Source organism: Mirounga leonina, unplaced genomic scaffold (genome assembly GCF_011800145.1).
Source record: "Mirounga leonina isolate KUSES-001 unplaced genomic scaffold, KU_Mleo_1.0 Mir_53, whole genome shotgun sequence".
NCBI classification, from domain to species: domain Eukaryota; kingdom Metazoa; phylum Chordata; class Mammalia; order Carnivora; family Phocidae; genus Mirounga; species Mirounga leonina.
This window is the reverse complement of record NW_023270807.1, coordinates 96477525-96495197: the sequence shown is the minus strand read 5'-3', so window position 1 is coordinate 96495197 and position 17673 is coordinate 96477525. Positions and strand designations below refer to the sequence as shown.

Genomic DNA, 17673 nt, shown 5'->3' with positions numbered 1-17673 from the left:
GAATGACCTGATGAGATACTTAGTCCCATTCTGGAGGGAGGAGTGTTGATCAAAGTCTAAATCAATACTACTTGATAGCTTTATTATTAGAATTCTTTCAGTCTACTGAGTATATGACAAAGAAACAAAAGTGAGTTTTCCATCCTTTTAACACATTTAACCAATTTTAACTCAACTTTCGGTTTTTGGAATTTTATAACATGAACCTGAGACTGTAGAGCTACTCCAGTCAAGTTTAACTCTGTGATGAAGATAAGCTAGTTGCACTTACTTAGTATAGTTAAGAGGCTGCATGACATTTCTGATCTTTAGTCATGCAACTAGACAACCTCTAGGCCAGACTTCATAAGAAATATTCTTTGTTGGCCTTTGGTGCTAATGGGTATCGCTGTTTTTTTCATTGCCTTGACTTCTACCCAAAAGTCTAGAGCTTTTAACTTTGCAGTTTATTTTCCAGAAAGTAGAAAGGCCACCTGTATATGTAGCTTGGAGGCCTTGTTTGGCTTTTGTTGATTAAATTACAAGCAAGGGAACAAAGATTTTTGTAAAAAATATTTTATATGATTCTCTTGCTGTAAAGAAGGAAAATTCCATCCTTTTTCTTCGTTAACTGTTACAATACTCTTGACTGCTTACCTCATGAGGGAAATACCAGGAGAGGTACTGACTTGATCTGACTGGTAACACTTTGTACGTCTCCCATCCTGATTCTCCAGTTGACCTTAGAAGTAGTACCTTAGGGAGAACAACCATGAAGATACGGTCAGTGGAGGGCAGAGGATAGATAATGTGTCTTTACTCCAAAGCTGGGTCTTCATCATTGATATTTCAGAAACATGAAGAAAAGCCAAGCATTGATCACGAAATCAGGGTTGATGGATATATATCTTGAAAAACCAAAGAGATTCTCAAGAAAGGATGGAAATGAGGAAAGGGACAAGAATTTCAGAAGAGGATGAAGGTGCTTATAATTAAATACAACTTTATCATTGTAATATATTAAGAAGTGATCTAGCAGTTTTGTGGGATTTCTGTTCCCATGTACCTTCCTCACAAATACATATCATTCTAACTTAACTTTACATCTGTATATTTACTGATACAGCTAAAAAAATAAGCTAAGTTGGACTGAGGCTACCAGTTTACCTGTCTTAAAAGTATTCATACTTTGTTACTTTGTTAACACCTTGCATAGTGATAGATTCTGGTGCACAGTTCCTCATCCTAATCTCTCTTGTGCCTCTTCTGTGATCTCCTCCAGCCTTGCCTGTATGTAACCCATCCCCTTCTTCGTGTTTTAACCTTTTTTTAACAAACTTGAGTACTTATTTTCTGTAGCAGTGGTCACATTGAATAGTATTCTCAGAAACTGACAGATTTGAGCCAAATTTCATTTATGCATTTGAGATAAAAACATTAAAAAGAGCAGTGGAATGTGTATAGTACTCATTAAGATGGTATAATAAAACATTCACTTAAATTGCATCCAGGCCAAACCAGCAGTTTAAACCATCTTTTTTGTTATTTTTTATATTCTGCAACATGCATTAGACTGTATGTTTTGGGGAGTAAGGGAGTGTATCTTTTGATCTTTGTATGTTTAGTGCCTAATATAGTTCTTGGCATTTTTGTTGAATAAATGAATGAGTTGAATAATCAAATATGAATTTACTTGAAATGTTGGGGGGACTTGAATGATGAGGAAAATGCAGAAGAAAGTCTGCCCTTTCTCTTTGTTCACTTTTATTGACTCTGCTGTAAGACCAACCATAGTCTTTTCAGTATTATTTTGGAACTCTTGCTTTTTCATTTGGAAGTAAAAAGCACAAGCAAGAAAGAGAAAAAAAGTTCATGAATGAGGGCATAATGTGGTGGGAATCTAGGTTTCTAAAGATTAAAGATAAAAGCCCATTGGGTTTGGGTGCCTGGGTGCCTCAGTTGGTTAAGCATCTGACTTGATTTAGGCTCAGGGTTGTGAGATCAAGCTCCACATTGAACATGGAGCCTGCTTAAATAAAAAATGAAAAATGATAGAACCATGGCAAAACAATTAGTTGAGGGAAAAGCTGCTCTTCTCCAAAAAAAAATCTCTTATCTTTCCCTTATGAAAGACTAGTTAAATGTCAAGCACAGAAAAAATCTATTAAAAGAGTAAGATCAAAGAATATTTAATTTTTTTTAAGATTTTATTTATTTATTTGACAGAGAGAGACACAGTGAGAGAGGGAACACAAGGAGGGGGAGTGGGAGAGGGAGAAGCAGGCTTCCCGCTGAGCAGGGAGCCGGAGCCCCATGCGGGGCTCAATCCCAGGACCCTGAGATCATGTCCTGAGCCGAAGGCAGATGCTTAATGACTGAGCCACCCAGGCACCCCAAGAATACTTAATTTTTAAATCCAGTTGTCCTTCATCAAACATTTGTGAGTTACTGTAACTAATGTATATTAATAAAGCACTTTTGCTTACATTATTGGATTTAACACAACTGTGAACCATATACAGAGAGGTAGGAAAATATTGACAAAAATTTAACATATACAGTATATGAGAGATCCTATAAATCAGTAAGAAATGAAGACTTAGGTTTTTTTCTTCTTTAATTGGCAAAGGATATGAATACAGTTCCCAGAAGAAGAATTCTAAATGGCCAGTTAATGATATTCAAATTCAGTCTCATTTAGTCTACATTTGAAATGAAAATTTCACCTATCAGACTGGCAAAAATTTAAATTTTAACAACTGTGCAAAGAAAGAGACATTTTTAACCATTGGTAGTTAAAAGTTCCAGCATTTTTTTTAAAGATTTCATTTATTTATTAGAGAGAGAGAGAGAGAAGGAGCAGGGGGATGGGCAAAGTGAGAGGGAGAAGCAGACTCCCCGCAGAGCAGGAGCCATCATGGAGCTGGATCCCGGGACTCCCGAGTTCCGGCATTTTTAGATGGCAATTTGAAACACCAAAATCCAAGTATCTACTAACTTTTTTGAGTCTTTGACCAATAATTCCACTTTGATGTGCCCATCCAATAAAAATATTTTCACATGCATCCAAAGATATAAGAACAAGTATCACTGAAGTATTGTTTATAATGGCAAAAAAGAATGCAAAAATCTAAATGTATATTAATAAGCAAATATTTAATAAATTGTTCTACCCTAAATGTACAACTGTTGAGGTCAAGTAAAGTAAAAATCCTACATAAATAGATTGCTAAGATACAGTATTAAATGAAAAGGCCATTTTATAAAACATGTTTACAAATATTTGTGGAGTATGTGTGCATTTTTATATAAGCTTCTAAAATGCTTAAGGGGGTCTAACAGGATAAATGCCAATTCTTAGTGGTGTTTTGAGAGGGTAGAGCTTTAAGAAAAGATTTAGCTTCTTTAATTCTGTATATTTCTGTTAGCTTAGTTGTCCAGTAAGCATATTTTGCTTTTATGTAATTTTTTTAAAGTTATCCAAAAAGTGCTTGTGATAGATACAGTAAATAAGACAGAAACCAGATCCTTATCTAACTTCTATTCAGTTTTTCTCCTATAGTTTACTGCTTTTCTATGTTAACTTTTTAAAGGTCAGTAATCCTTCATTGTGCATAGCATTTTCTTTCCATTTAGCAACAAATTAGGAATTGTTATTAAAATAAACTCAACGGGGGCACCCTGGGTAGCACAATCGGTTGAGCATCCAACTCTTGGTTTCAGCTCAGGTCATGATCTCCGGGGTCATGGGATCGAGGCCCGTGTATGGCTCCGTGTTCAACGCAGAGTCTACTTAAGACTCTCTCCCCATCTCCTTCTGCCCGCCACCCCCCCACACACACATACATGCACATGCTCGCTCACTCTCAAATAAATAAATAAATCTTTAATAAAATAAAATAAATTCAATATATCCTCTTGTAACTGGGAGGCAACATTTTTAATGACAATTTATGATAATTTAAATGTCTTCAAGTAGGGGCACCTGGGTGGCTCAGTCGTTAAGCGTCTGCCTTCGGCTCAGGTCATGATCCCAGGGTCCTGGGATCGAGCCCCGCATCGGGCTCCCTGCTCAGCCAGGAGCTGCTTCTCCCTCTCCCACTCCCCCTGCTTGTGTTCCCTCTCTAGCTGTCTCTCTCTATGTCAAATAAATAAATAAAATCTTTAAAAAAAAAAATGTCTTCAAGTAGTCTAAAATAGGAAATCTTTTGTCCTGATAGAAACTTACCTAAACACAGTGGCCTAACATAAGGATTTTGCATTTATTGGATTTGTTTTTTAAAATTATGCAGAGCATGCATGCTCAAACCAAGACCTGCCAATATACACGGGCCACCCACTAAGAAGTCCATCCATTGTTCTCATTCTCAGTAACCACTTCTGCCCAAGTGGAAGAAAAGGGGTATTAAGGTAGTCTCACCCCCCCATGTAGCTTTATGCCAAGCAGAGCTTTGGATTTCTACACTTCTTATTATAGCTTTATGCCAAGCAGAGCTTTGGATTTCTACACTTCTTATTATTATTCTTTCATAGTGGCAGTAACTGGACTAGGACCAAATGGTTCCAAGCTGTGACATTTGCAAGGGATCATTGAAAGCTACCACTGAACTGTCCAAACTTTGATAAAAGCGAATGTTCTGGTCTTTTTCTTCCCAGAGTTAGCACTCTAGTTTGGAATGTTGCTTATAAAAGGTTATTATTATTATGTTTTCTTTTGAACTTTTCATAAGAAGCAGCTTAATAGATGGAAGGTTTTATAGTTATTATGGTATTTCATTTGAAAATATTTTTGAAAATGAGACCTTGCAAGGGATATGAATGTTTCTACCTGAACTCATTAAACAATATTTCATGCTGATTTCCTGCTTTCTCTCATTTGAGATAATTTTGCTCTATTTAAGACACTTTTTAGACTGAAACAGATCCTTTATATTTTTTAACCTTTCAAGTATAATTGGCAATCTGCATACCAGAGAAATAATTATGTAGACTCAGGATTTTAGTATTAGGGTTTTAAAACTTCTTCCATAATTCTGTCTTGCTAACTTAAAGTTGATATTCCTTTCTTGTTTCATTTACATATTTTACCTTTGATGTCTCTGTGTAAAAGTGGTGTGAGGAGTCGGTTTGAGGAGAAGAGTAATGCTGCTGTGAGAATATTTTTACTTCTTTTTGGTTAGATTTGCCCCCCTTGTGAGATTATCTGTGTCATTATCTGTGCTCGTATTTAATGTCTTAGAAAGATAATAAGTTGCTGAGTATCTACTCTGCCAAGTGTTGAGTTAAATGCTATACATGAATTGTGCAAGACTGTTGAATCACAGATCTGTACCTCTAAAACAAATAATGCAATATATGTGAAGAAAAAAAAAAGAAGAAGAAAAAGATAGCAGGGGGGGAAATCGGAGGGGGAGATGAACCATGAGAGACTATGGACTCTGAAAAACAAACTGAGGGTTCTAGAGGGGAAAGGTGTTGGGAGGATGGGTTAGTCTGGTGATGGGTATTAAAGAGGGCACGTTCTGCATGGAGCACTGGGTGTTACGCACAATCACGGAACACTGCATCAAAAACTAATGATGTAATATATGGTGATTAACAACAATAAAAAATTTTTTTTAATTCAATAAAATAAAAAAAAATACTATACATGTATTTCTCATTTAACCATCACAGCAATCTTTGGAAATAGAATTATCCTCCCTATTTGGCAGATGAGGCAGCTAAGCCTTGGGAAGGTTAGTTTGCAAAATACAGAACTGGCTGGTCAATTTTGAATTTAGATTTTTCTCAAAATCCCATGCCCTTAATATCTTCATGTCATGCCATCTCCCAGAACATTCCAGGAGGAAAATTTTCAATGAAGGCTACAAAAACATTTGCTCATTTCCTCATTTTGTTATTTCTTCATTTTTTTTTCCTTTTCATACTTTTATGATGGAAATGATTATGGAAAATGCAAAAACCACTCACTGAGTGTTTATCTAGCTTTGTAGAAATCTGTTGCTGTCCAAGTGGATGTCATGTGTACCTCTGTCACTATCCTTTGTAATTCCCTTGCAGGAAAGGATCCTTGCTGGGTTGGATCCTTCATTTTGCTTACATTGGAATTTTGGAATTTTGATTCATTGTATTCTTAACATTTCTAATGCCCTGATATCTGAAGTGAAGAGTGTTTTTAATATAAATTGTGCTTATCTAAAATAACAAAATCTTATAACTACAAATCCTAACCACTTTAACCTAAAAATCTTCTCTTCGGGATCATAGCACTGTATGACTTTCTAATGTGTTTCATATTCAGTTTTCCTGGTGTGTAAGTTCTACAGCTTCTACAGTTTGAGGCTAAAGAAAATTTCCAGCAAATACAAAGTAAAGAGTACACACATACTCACCTGATAGTTTGTTTTGATGCACATGTAGTTTTGGTAATACAAGTGGTTTATATTGGTTTTCCTTTCCACTATAAATTAGATTTTATTTGGTAGTGATGTGTCTTCTTGTTTGTGTTCAAAGGGCAGCCATTCTACAAAAGTGGAAGCTGTGGTCAGAACTCTGATGAGAATCCACCTTAGAGACCCAGGCGCTAAAGCACTCGTCTTCTCAACGGTACAGTCAACGTTTTCATCCTGAGTCTTAGCTCGCACTGGCTTTCTGTCTCTAATCAGTTTATATCTGAGAACTCATGTTTAATGTTCACCCTAATATAGTTGAGATTTAGAATTACTGCTAGATTATCCATGTTCGGGTTTTTTTCGTCCATAGGATAGAATTATTTTTAGAGAAATTTGGTGGTGTTTTACAAGGCAATTTCTATAGCTACATTTCCTGTTAATATGTTTTATGGGGAATTTCTAATATTAATATGTTAAAAATTAGAATCTATAACCTTGGAAGTCTCATTTCACAAGTGAAATTGGTCATTTGAGAAAAAGAAAGTTAAAGTAACCCACTGAATAAAATACCGAGTAAAAAATTCTAGTTTTTATTTTTAAAAGGTAAGCAACTATATCCATTAAGCACTCCATTATTTATTTTCTATTATTTATGTTTATCTTAATTCAGTTCCCAAAGACACCCATGTCTTTTACCCTGTCTTTAACCAGCATGTGATTTAAAACAAATGGGGGAGGGGGACCACTTCCAATTTGGTAGTATGAAATACTGTTGATGGAACCACATTTGAAGGTTTGTTTTTATATTTTCTAATTCTGAGGTACAAAGTTATTTAGATTTAGTCCCTTTTCAACTCCTTTTTATATGAAAGCTATGTGTAAATATTTGTTTTCTTATTGTTTTATGTGTTCTAGTGGCAAGATGTATTAGATATTATTTCAAAAGCCCTCACTGACAACAACATGGAATTTGCTCAGATCAGCCGTGTTAAGACATTTCAGGTATGTCAAGAAGATTTTTCTTGCTTTGAGGTGGGGGGGGCGGTGGTTGGATTTAGTTGCAAATTGAAACTGCTATTCATAGCTTACTTGCATTTATTGTCTTGTGTAAGGGTTTCAGTTATTGATTCATTATAAAATGAACATCAAAAGCAAAGTAGCGAAACTGTAATTACTTTCTATCCATTTATACCCATAGCAAGATCATTTTTTTTAAAGATCTTGTGACTTGAGGTTGTTTGCTTCTCTAGAGGAAAAGATGGCCTATGATACACCTGTTGAATGGACAGGGCCCTCATGCTGGGATTAGGTCCTCAAGACACTGCCAGGCAAAACTCCATATGGTCAAATTCCTTATGCTACACTGAGCACAACAACAGGCGCAACCCTAAGAGACAAAAACAGAAAGACCAAGTGGAAACGTAGCAGATTCATGTCTCTGATCTCCTCCTCACTCGGACACACTCTTTCTCATTCTCTCTCTTTTTTCCAAGCTCATGTAGTTTAATTTGCATACATCATGCACATGTATCTTGTGCTTCCACTGTATCAGAAAAAAACAAGAGAGTTCATGTGACACTTCTCATGAAGTCAGGCAACAAGTTTGCATTTTCTAAAATTGGTGATTTTACATTTTATTGTCTTAATTGTTACATTTCACAATGACCTGGATGCTATTAGGCTTCTTAATATGAACTACAATATACTGCTCTTATTTTTAAGTGATCCAACTAAAATTTAAATGTGCCTTTCTTTTCTTAGGAGAACCTTTCAGCATTTAAACATGATCCTCAAATCAATATTCTGCTGCTGCCCCTGCACACTGGTTCTAATGGATTAACTATCATTGAAGCAACTCATGTTCTCTTGGTGGAGCCCATATTGAACCCCGCCCATGAGCTTCAGGCCATTGGAAGGGTGCACCGAATTGGACAAACAAAGTAAGGACTAAAATTAGCATCAGTTATATTTGCTTCAAGTTTCTGAGATACAAGTCGGTATTTAAACTCTTCATTTATGTTCATTATAACCTATTCATTTTTAATCACTTATTTATTAAATTTTCAAGTATATGACCAAAAGACATTTTGAGATTTCCAACTCTCCCTCCTCCAAACAGCAAATCCCCGAATTCTCCCAGATTTTTGTCTTCCCTCCTTCAGTCTACCGGATCACTTCACCAAAACAGTTTCTTTTTTTTTTTTTTTTAAAGATTTTATTTATTTATTTGCGAGAGAGAATGAGAGACAGAGAGCACGAGAGGGAGGAGGGTCAGAGGGAGAAGCAGACTCCCCGCTGAGCAGGGAGCCCGATGCGGGACTCGATCTCAGGACTCCAGGATCATGACCTGAGCCGAAGGCAGTCGCTTAACCGACTGAGCCACCCAGGCGCCCACCAAAACAGTTTCTTAAAATATTTAAGATAGCTGCGAGTTGAAGGCATCCATCATGACTTTAAGAAGAATTGATTTTTGATTGTCTAAAGTAGCCTGTATTTAAAAGAAGGCATAACTCATTCATGACTCCTTTTTAAATTCTTCCCCTTAGAAAAAGTCCCGTGGGTCTATTCTAAGAGTTAATTAGATTTAGTTTAGGCCCAGCCTAATACTGGGCCCAAACCTAGTGGTGTATATTGTGTAATATCTACTACTTTTATTCAAATATCAGAATAGACAGTTATCCTTCATAAGACCTCTTAGATGTATTACCTCCTAGATGTTAGCTGCCTTGAATATTTAAAAAAATGCACACTGAGTACTCACTGAATAAATATTGAGTGAACTATTTGTCACTCGTTACACTAGATACTGAAGACTCAAATTGAGTAAGAGATAATCTGCTCCCCCAAGGAGGTCACTGTGTAGTACAAGAAATATTGCAGTAGAGTGTGAAAAAATAGAAGTACTATGGTAATAAAGAAGGGAGTGATTGGTTGTGCCTAGAGAGTCAGGGAAGGCTTCATTAGGTTGAATCTTGAAGGATTAATTATTTCAAAGCTGGGCTGAAAAAGGGTACTCACACAGCCAAAGAGAGTTGCATGTACAGGAACACAAGAGATAAACACCATGATATTTCCAGGGACTAGAAAGAGTTTGGAATTGCTGGGGTATAGAGTATGTGGAGAGGAGTGACAGGAAATGCCATCTTATATGACATACTCAAAAAACTGGGATTGCTCTGTAAGCAATTGCCAAGAGAACAAATGAGGACTTTAATTTTCAGCAGAAAAGAGACATGTTCATCAAACAAACCTGTAGTAAAATATGGCAAAGTAACATAACTGTAATAAACGCACTCTTGTTCTAAGTACTATCAAGTGTCATTTAAAATGCAGCTTTATCTTATTTGGGGTTTTGGGGGTTTTGTTTTGTTTTGTTTTTTCTTATATTTTTAAACATTGCTTTCTGATCAGTGTTTTCCAAAGCATAGACTGGATTCAACTCAGATGTAAGACCACAGTCTAAAAAGGCCATTCAACACTACCTGACCGTCCTACTATGCTTCCCTAGTAGATAGATTCTTCCACTTTCTGAAGAGACTATCTTAAAAGTCTTCTGTAACCACTGCCCCACCAATGACAGTCTTGCCTCATACGTAGAAAACAGATGAAGTCCAATATGAAGCATCTCATCTTTTTATCACCAGCTTGAACAGTCTACCTGCATCAATACCCACATACTTCATGCAGTAAATTTTTATTGAACACCTTCTGAGATGCCCTCATGGAACCTAAATTCTAGTTACGACAGTTGGTAGAGAGACAGATAGGAAACAATAACATAAGTGAAATATATGCTATGTTAGGAGCTGGAAAAGTAGAGCAGGGTAAGGAGGATTAAGAGTGCATTTGGCTAGGGGCCCCTGAGTGGCCCAGTTGGTTAAATGTCTGACTCTTGATCTCAGCTCAGGTCTTGATCTCTCTTTAAAAAAAAAAAAAAAGTACATTTGAGCAGGATAGCATGAAAGATTTTTTTTTTTTTTTTGAGAGGGAGAGAAAGCAGGGTTGGGAGCAGAGGGAGAGGGAGAATCTTCAGCAGGCTCCATGGAGCCCAACGCGGGGCTCTACCATGACCTGAGCCAAAATTAAGAGTCGGAAGCTTAACCCACTGAGCCACCCAGCATGCAAGATTTTTATGGGGAAGTTAACATCTGAACAAAGACTTGAAAGAGATGAGAAAGCCGTGCACATGTCATGGGGAATAATATTCAGGCAGCACACTCAGTGCAAAGACCCTGTCAGGAGTATACCTGGTATGTTTGAGAAATAGCAAGAAGCCAGAGTTGCTGAAGCAGAATAAGCAGAGAAAAGTGGGAGGTGAAGTCAGAGAGCCAGTAGGAGAGGGGATTTTATAGGGCCTAGAAGGTCACCATGAGGACCTTGCTTTCACTGTGTATGAGATAGGGAGCCAACAAAAGGCTTTGAGCGGAGAAGCAACAAGTCCTAACTTAAGTTTTGAGAGACTCATTCTGAGTGCTCTGTTCAAGACCAGGGGAGTAGAAGCAGGGAGAACAGTTAGGAGGCTGTTGTGTAGTCCTGGTAAGAGTTAAAGGTGACTTGGACCATGGTAGCAGCAGTGGAACTGGTGAGAAGTGGTCAGCATATTTTAAGGGTAGAACCAGTAGTTATTGTGGACAGACCGGACATGGGATGTGAGCAAGTCAAGGTCAATGCCGTGGTTTTTTGACCTAGACAACTGAAAGGATGAAGTAGCCTTCAGCTGAGCTGGGGAAGACTACAGGGTAGAGCAGGTTTGGTGAGGGGAAAACAGAAACTTATTTTAAATAGAAATTTGAGATGTTTATCTGATATTTATTAGACAAATGGAGATAGATATTCTGTAATTGGATATATAAGTCTCAAGTTCAGGAGAAGTCTGTGCTAGAGATACATTTGAAAATCAACAGCATGAAAATGGTATTTTTAAGTCACAGGACTGAGTGAGATGACCTAGGGAATAGGTGTGGGTAGAGAAGAGGACCAAAGACTGGACTCCAGAGCACACCAAAGTTAAGGACTGTGGGAGAGGAGAAGGAACCAGCCAAGGTAACAGATAAAGATCAAACAATGAGTTGGGAAGAAAACCAGAAGAAAGAGGTTCCTGGGAGTCAAGTAAAGAAATGTAATTCAAGAAGGATATGCCCGACTATATTTCATGTACTGTTAAAATGTCAAGTAAGATAAAGATTGAGAATTAACCCTTAGATTTAGCAGCATGGAAATCGAAACCAGTTTTGGTAGTGATCTGACTATAAGAGAGAATAGGCTTTTATTTATTTATTAATAAACACTTACCTAACAGAGAGGGGTTAAGTAACTTGTCCAGGGTCACATAGCTAGCAGAAGTGGTGGCGGGTTTCAAACACAGCTGCTCTGCCTCCCCCAGCCTCTCCTTTTAAGCACAGTGCTCTGCTGCCTCTGCATCGCTGGTAGGACTCGGATTTTGAGCATTTTTGCTGCAAAGAGCAGAGAAAAGGAAGAGCATGAGATCAAGAGATTTTGTTATTGTTGTTTCCTTTCATGTGGGAGAAATAATGGAGTGATTCATTAGAAACGGAGGACTAGTGAAGCAAGAGAGAGGAGAGAGTGCCAGAATAATGCTCGAGTGCAAGCCTTGCTTGTAGGAAGGGGTACGGATATTTCCTCTGTAGCAATAAGCAGGAAGGCACAGTATGTTCCTTCCCTTTTATTACAGTGGGAGAAGTGTCCCTTTTCTTTCAAAAGCCAGCCATTCCACTTGTCATGGGTCCCCTCCCTTCTCAAGGACATTGCTCTTGTAAGACATGACCACATAAGTATGGCTTCATATCATCTGTCTTTAGAAACCCCCCTCCATTCCACCTCCACCCCCACGTTCTTCCCCCTCCCCCTCAGCCTTCCTGGTTGGGTTTTTGTCCTCACTGTGCCACTGAAATGAGCTTCATAATGTTATTGACCGACTTCTTGCCAGTGGTCCCTGAGGGTTTTGTACTCACCTACACTTCCTAGATGAGCTTATCCAGTCCTAGAGCTTTAAGTAGCATTTATATGTGGATGACTCTCAGACATACGTCCCCAGTCCAGACATGCCCCTTCAGCTCCTGTCTCAGACTCACATACCCATTTCTGTTGTTTCACACATATCTGGATTCCACCTCCCCTTGGATACCTAGATAATGGAAAACTCAGGTTTAACATGGTAAAAGAAAGTGTATTCCTACTGCACTCCCACCCACCCCCACCCTCCCCATCTTATAATCTGACTCTCTCATCTGTAGTTTCTCAGACCATAAATCCAGAACTTTTCGCTACTTCCTCTCTTCGTGCCACACATCCAAACCATCACTGAAGTCTTGCCAACTCTACCTGCCAAAGATATTCCAGACCGTCTGCTACTTACTGTTTCCACTGATAAAACCAGAGCACAGCCCACCCTCTTAGCTGGACTCCTACAGAACTCCTTAACTGGCTTCTTGGCCTTCACTTTTGCTACCTAACAGTCCATCCCCCAAGCAGCAGCCAAAGGGATGTCTAAAGTATAATCCAGTATTAAGTCAAATCACACATAAAACCCACAGATGGCTTCCCCTTAGTACCACGATAAAATCCAGATTCCTGCCATATCCCTCCAGACCCTACGTGATCTGCTCCCTGCCCACTCTCCAGTCTCACTTCTACTCTCTACCCCTCCATTACAACACACTTCTGCCATGCGAGGCTTCTTTCTGCCCTTCGAACATTTTAAGCTTGTTCCAAGCATGTTCTCTTCCCAAGAGCTTGCATTTATTTATTGTTGCTTCTGTTTGGATGCTCTTTCTGCTTCTTGGCTTATTAGCAGCCTCATTCCATCAGTCATGTTTCAACTCAGATGTTAGCTTCCTTGTGGCGTTATCTGTGCCATCCAGTTTATGTGTTTATTGTGTCTCCCCTCATTAGAATGTTAGTTCATTAAAACTAGTTTGTTTTATTCACTGCTGACCGCCCCCTTCCCAGCTCCTTGATTAGTATCGGCCACAGTGGGTGCCACATGACTGATGAATATAGCGTATAATATGTGAAGTCTTATTTGTTCTAAATGGTTTTAGAGGTTTTAAACTTATCATTATTTTGTACCTTCTAGACCTACTATTGTACACAGATTCTTAATTAAGGCAACAATAGAAGAAAGAATGCAAGCAATGCTGAAAACTGCTGAGAAGAGGTAGGTAACAATCTCCTACAAGCCGATGGGTGTTTCCTGTTTATATAAGGTTATGTACGTGTTTGGGACTTCTTCACTTAGATGACCAGATAACTTTTTAAAAGCAAGATAGGACATTTTACCTATCTAAAATTTCCCAGTTAATGCTCTAGACATCCTATATTTGATTTCATTTATTAATAGGGATTGTAAAGTTTAAAAATATTTAAACTGCCCTACATTTCTTTGCCATCTTGGATTACTTTTTAAAGAAATCTATCTTTATGCCCATCCTAAAAGCCTTAGTCTGATATCTGTAAAAGGAAACTTACAGTGTTGCTTTATACATCACACATGTTAGTCACATGCACATAGGAAGATCTGGACTTAAAACTCAGCTGGTGATTTTAATATTTGTTCCAAAGGCAGAACAGAAGCAGAGAGACCAGAGTAGCCTTAATTTTAAAAACTTAGAATTATAAAACTTTAGAATTATAAAACTTTCTAATATTTATTCCGTAATTTTCTTCCAAGTCATTTTGAAAACATAAACCAATGCTTTACTACATCCTTACGAGATAGGTATGGTTGGCAGATATGGAGGAATGATTGATTGCCTTGGGGGGATGTCTCTACAGAGGCACTGTGCATAGCAAAGACGCAGTTTGAAACCAGAAATCTCCTTCCATTGGTGGTTTATGGGAAGGAAAGAGTCTACCATGAAAGCCGTTTTCATCAGACATCAAGGTTTCTTATTGTTGATGTTTCCATGTGTAACAGGATTCAGCGATTATAGTTAAGCTGCTTAAATAAAATAGCATTTAGAAGAGCTATCGAAATTCTCTTGAAATACACTAACTTTGGGAAGTAAGAAATTCTAAGGTGAGAGCCTTAGCAGTAGTTGGCATGGGTTTTGTTTCTTTGTTTTAGGAATTGTGGAGAGAAAAGACATTTTATAACAAAGCCTAAAAGTGCTATACAGAAGTCTTCACTAATTTTGACGAGATCTAACAATGATCCTATCACTGACTTTGTTCTTGGAGGTTCTTGTGGCTCACTTACAAACACTGATGAGGAAATATGTTTTTATAAGAATATTCTTATATCATTATGTCTTAATATTATTATAGGACAAGAGCAAAATATAACACAAATGTAATCATTTATTATTTCTGACTCTACTCACTTGGAAAATCCTACAGTCACACGAACTCATCGGTGAAGCATCCAGAGGCCTCCGTCTTAACCTTGGCTGATCTGGCAGACCTGTTTACCAAAGAAACTGAAGAACTTGAATGAAGTACACTTGGTTCAATCCAGACTTTAATGTATTTAAATTTTTCATAGCTTATAGAGTAAAGTTATAAGTAAAAAATCCAGTAGATGTCAGTAAATACTGTTCTTCATTGAATGAATTTCTTTTTTTAAGTTGTATGGCGTCCTAGTAGTTACTGAGTTCTTTCCAATTCTCTTGTTTCCAAAAGATCTATAAAGATTTTTAATTTTACACTCCTAATAGAACATTTATTTTTGTCCCAAAGAATATCTATATCTGATGAGGCAAGGGAATTAAGAGAGGTAATGTGTACTTCTCTTTTGATAAGATCAGTCTTAAAAAGAGTTGAAGTAAGGGAGAGAGTAAACTGGTCTAGTTTCATACCACCTAGTATATTTGACCCACTTAAACTCAGTTTGGGAAGGGCCTTCAGTACCTTTAGCACATGATTCACCAATATCTTGGTAGTAATATTTTAAGTAGTTGGTGAATTATATTAACTCCTAGTTATTTGAGTAGCTTTAGACTATAACTCCATGCATACTAACTTTACAGTAATACAATTCCTAATAATAAGTTAATATTAGACAAGTATTTATTTTCTCTGTATGTTGGTACTAAAAATTGAAACATTGAACACTTTTCTTATTTCTATGATGTGTTTAAGTAATGTCAGTGTAAGCAGTGAACTTTAAATAGCATTTTAAGTGTATCCATGTTTATCATAAAATTATCTAAACTGCTTTCTCTACTTTTAATTCTCCTTATCGTTTTTACATATTTTAAGATTGATGTATCTGTAAATGTTGCAATTTTTATAATTTTAGTTCTTAATCATTATAACACACAGGTATGACAGGGTTTTGCTTTTTTTTTTTTTTTCTTTTAATCATTATTATACTGATGTCTTGGATTCTTTTCCTTTCCCGTGTTCTTTGGAAACTAGACTTTTAACCACTAGTATCTAAATTTGTGATAATTTGTTATTTTATTTCACTAGGACTTCTCTCAAGGACTAGTATTTGATCTTTGGAACAAGAGAATGTCGTATTTACATAAGCAAATAATCGCAACCGGTAACAACTGAGTGTTTCTTCTTCTGTGAAGAATCAATGGACTTTGAAATCACTAAATAAGGAGTAGCTTGTTTTATCCTAGCCATTTGATGTAATACAAATGTTCTTGTTTTGTTTTCTTTGAGCCTTCAGAGTTTTAAAATGACCCTCAGGACTCATTAGCTCCTACTTAGCTGCCCAGAAAACTGTAATAGAAATATCCCTTCTATCACATTTGTCCAAGAAGCTTTGGTGCTTAGTTAAGGTGCATTTTCTTATTCTAGGCCTATAGGGTGACATAATTCAACTGAAGAAAACACACACACATTTTTGGTGCTTATTCTTCAGTTGGAGGAAGATATGCATTGATTCTTTTATATGAAATTAAACAAAACTATTATTTTTGTAGCTCTTTACATATTATAAAGAGCTTTCCTGTACATTCACATTTAGCTTTAATTTGCCCAACAGTCCTATGAAGTTGATATAACTAATATCATACCTGTTCTGAAGTTAGAGAACCAAGGTTCAGAAATACAGAGAACTGTGTTTGTGACACGTAGCAAGGAAACAATGGAGCCCAGGTCCCGTGACTCCCAATCTCATGGTCTTTCTCTAAATCTTATGTCATGCTGATGAGATTCAGAAGGCCCGTGGTTATAATTTAATGATGAGCATATTTCAGTATTTTTGTTTGTTTCCTAGTATTCCTTTTTGAGCTAAAGTTTTAGGGAATACAATTTGATATGCTTCGATTTTGTAAAAAAGGAAAAACTATATATATATATATATACACACACATATATATATATATATGTATGTATACCTATCTGTATTAGAGAAAAACTGTTCTTATTTATTTCTGTAAGATATCATTAATTAAATAAATATTTTAGTGGAAATTGAAATTTGGGGATTTACTAATTTCTGAGCCATACGACATACAGTATATTTTCTTGTTTTTTGTTTTGGTCTCTCAACAAAAGGTGTCAAAATTGTTTATACTATAGAATTCTGTATTTTATAGACATTTATTATTTCTTCAAAACAGTTGTAGCAGTTCTTCCAGACAGTTGTTCAAAGCAAATACAGGTCTAATCCCCACATCTTCTTGGCTGCAAACAAAGGACTTTCTTGTTTCCTTCTTCCATCATTTTATATTTTCTGAACTATCATTGTGCTCACAAATAGTTGTTCCGAAGTAGGTGCTGTACTAAGGGACCTGTGAGAAAAAACGAGATCGTGCCAATCCTTAAAGAGCTTAAATGTGTTTGGCTCTGGGGAAGCATTCTCTGTTAAGTGAATCTAAGTGAGCTTATTAGGACTGAAAAGATGGGGTATATACAATGTAAAACACATGTGCCGAATTCCATAATCCTTTGCCTCAAACCCAGATAGCTTCCCTGTTTATTGCAGCTTCAACTTTTCTCTTGGTATGTGATTGCTGCAGAATGATCCATGTGTTTGGTTTTTTAAGAATTCCTTCTTTTCAAGTCAATAACAATAAACTAAAAACGATCGACATTTGATAATTGAACATGTAACCACAAATGCTTTACGAATAATTATCAAACTCACAGTACTCATCAAAATATTTAGGAATGGAATTGAGCGATGCATGATTAATTAGTCCTCAACTTAAGCTGCCCTTTCAAGTGGACAAAGGAACAAATAAATCTTTTGAATATTCTGCTCTCATTTACTAGATATAGTACATTAAAGATTTAGTGTAGGGGCGCCTGGGTGGCTCAGTCATTAAGCGTCTGCCTTCGGCTCAGGTCATGATGCCAGGGTCCTGGGATCGGGTCCCAC

General features: G+C 37.0%; 1 protein-coding gene across 6 annotated transcripts in view; it reads left to right on the top strand.

The window, feature by feature from the left end:
• SHPRH (SNF2 histone linker PHD RING helicase) overlaps positions 1-17182 on the top strand; it is a 93814-nt gene extending 76632 nt beyond the window's left edge. For 5 of the 6 annotated variants that reach the window (XM_034990928.1, XM_034990927.1, XM_034990929.1 and 2 more), the window contains 5 exons: positions 6496-6588; positions 7290-7376; positions 8136-8314; positions 13471-13551; positions 14733-17182. In XM_034990928.1, coding sequence (XP_034846819.1) covers positions 6496-6588; positions 7290-7376; positions 8136-8314; positions 13471-13551; positions 14733-14829 — 537 coding nt within the window. In that variant the 3' untranslated portion in view covers positions 14830-17182. The remainder of the gene's footprint in view (positions 1-6495; positions 6589-7289; positions 7377-8135; positions 8315-13470; positions 13552-14732) is intronic. The other variant, XM_034990930.1, reaches the window with a different exon arrangement.
• The last annotated feature ends 491 nt before the right edge of the window (positions 17183-17673 follow it).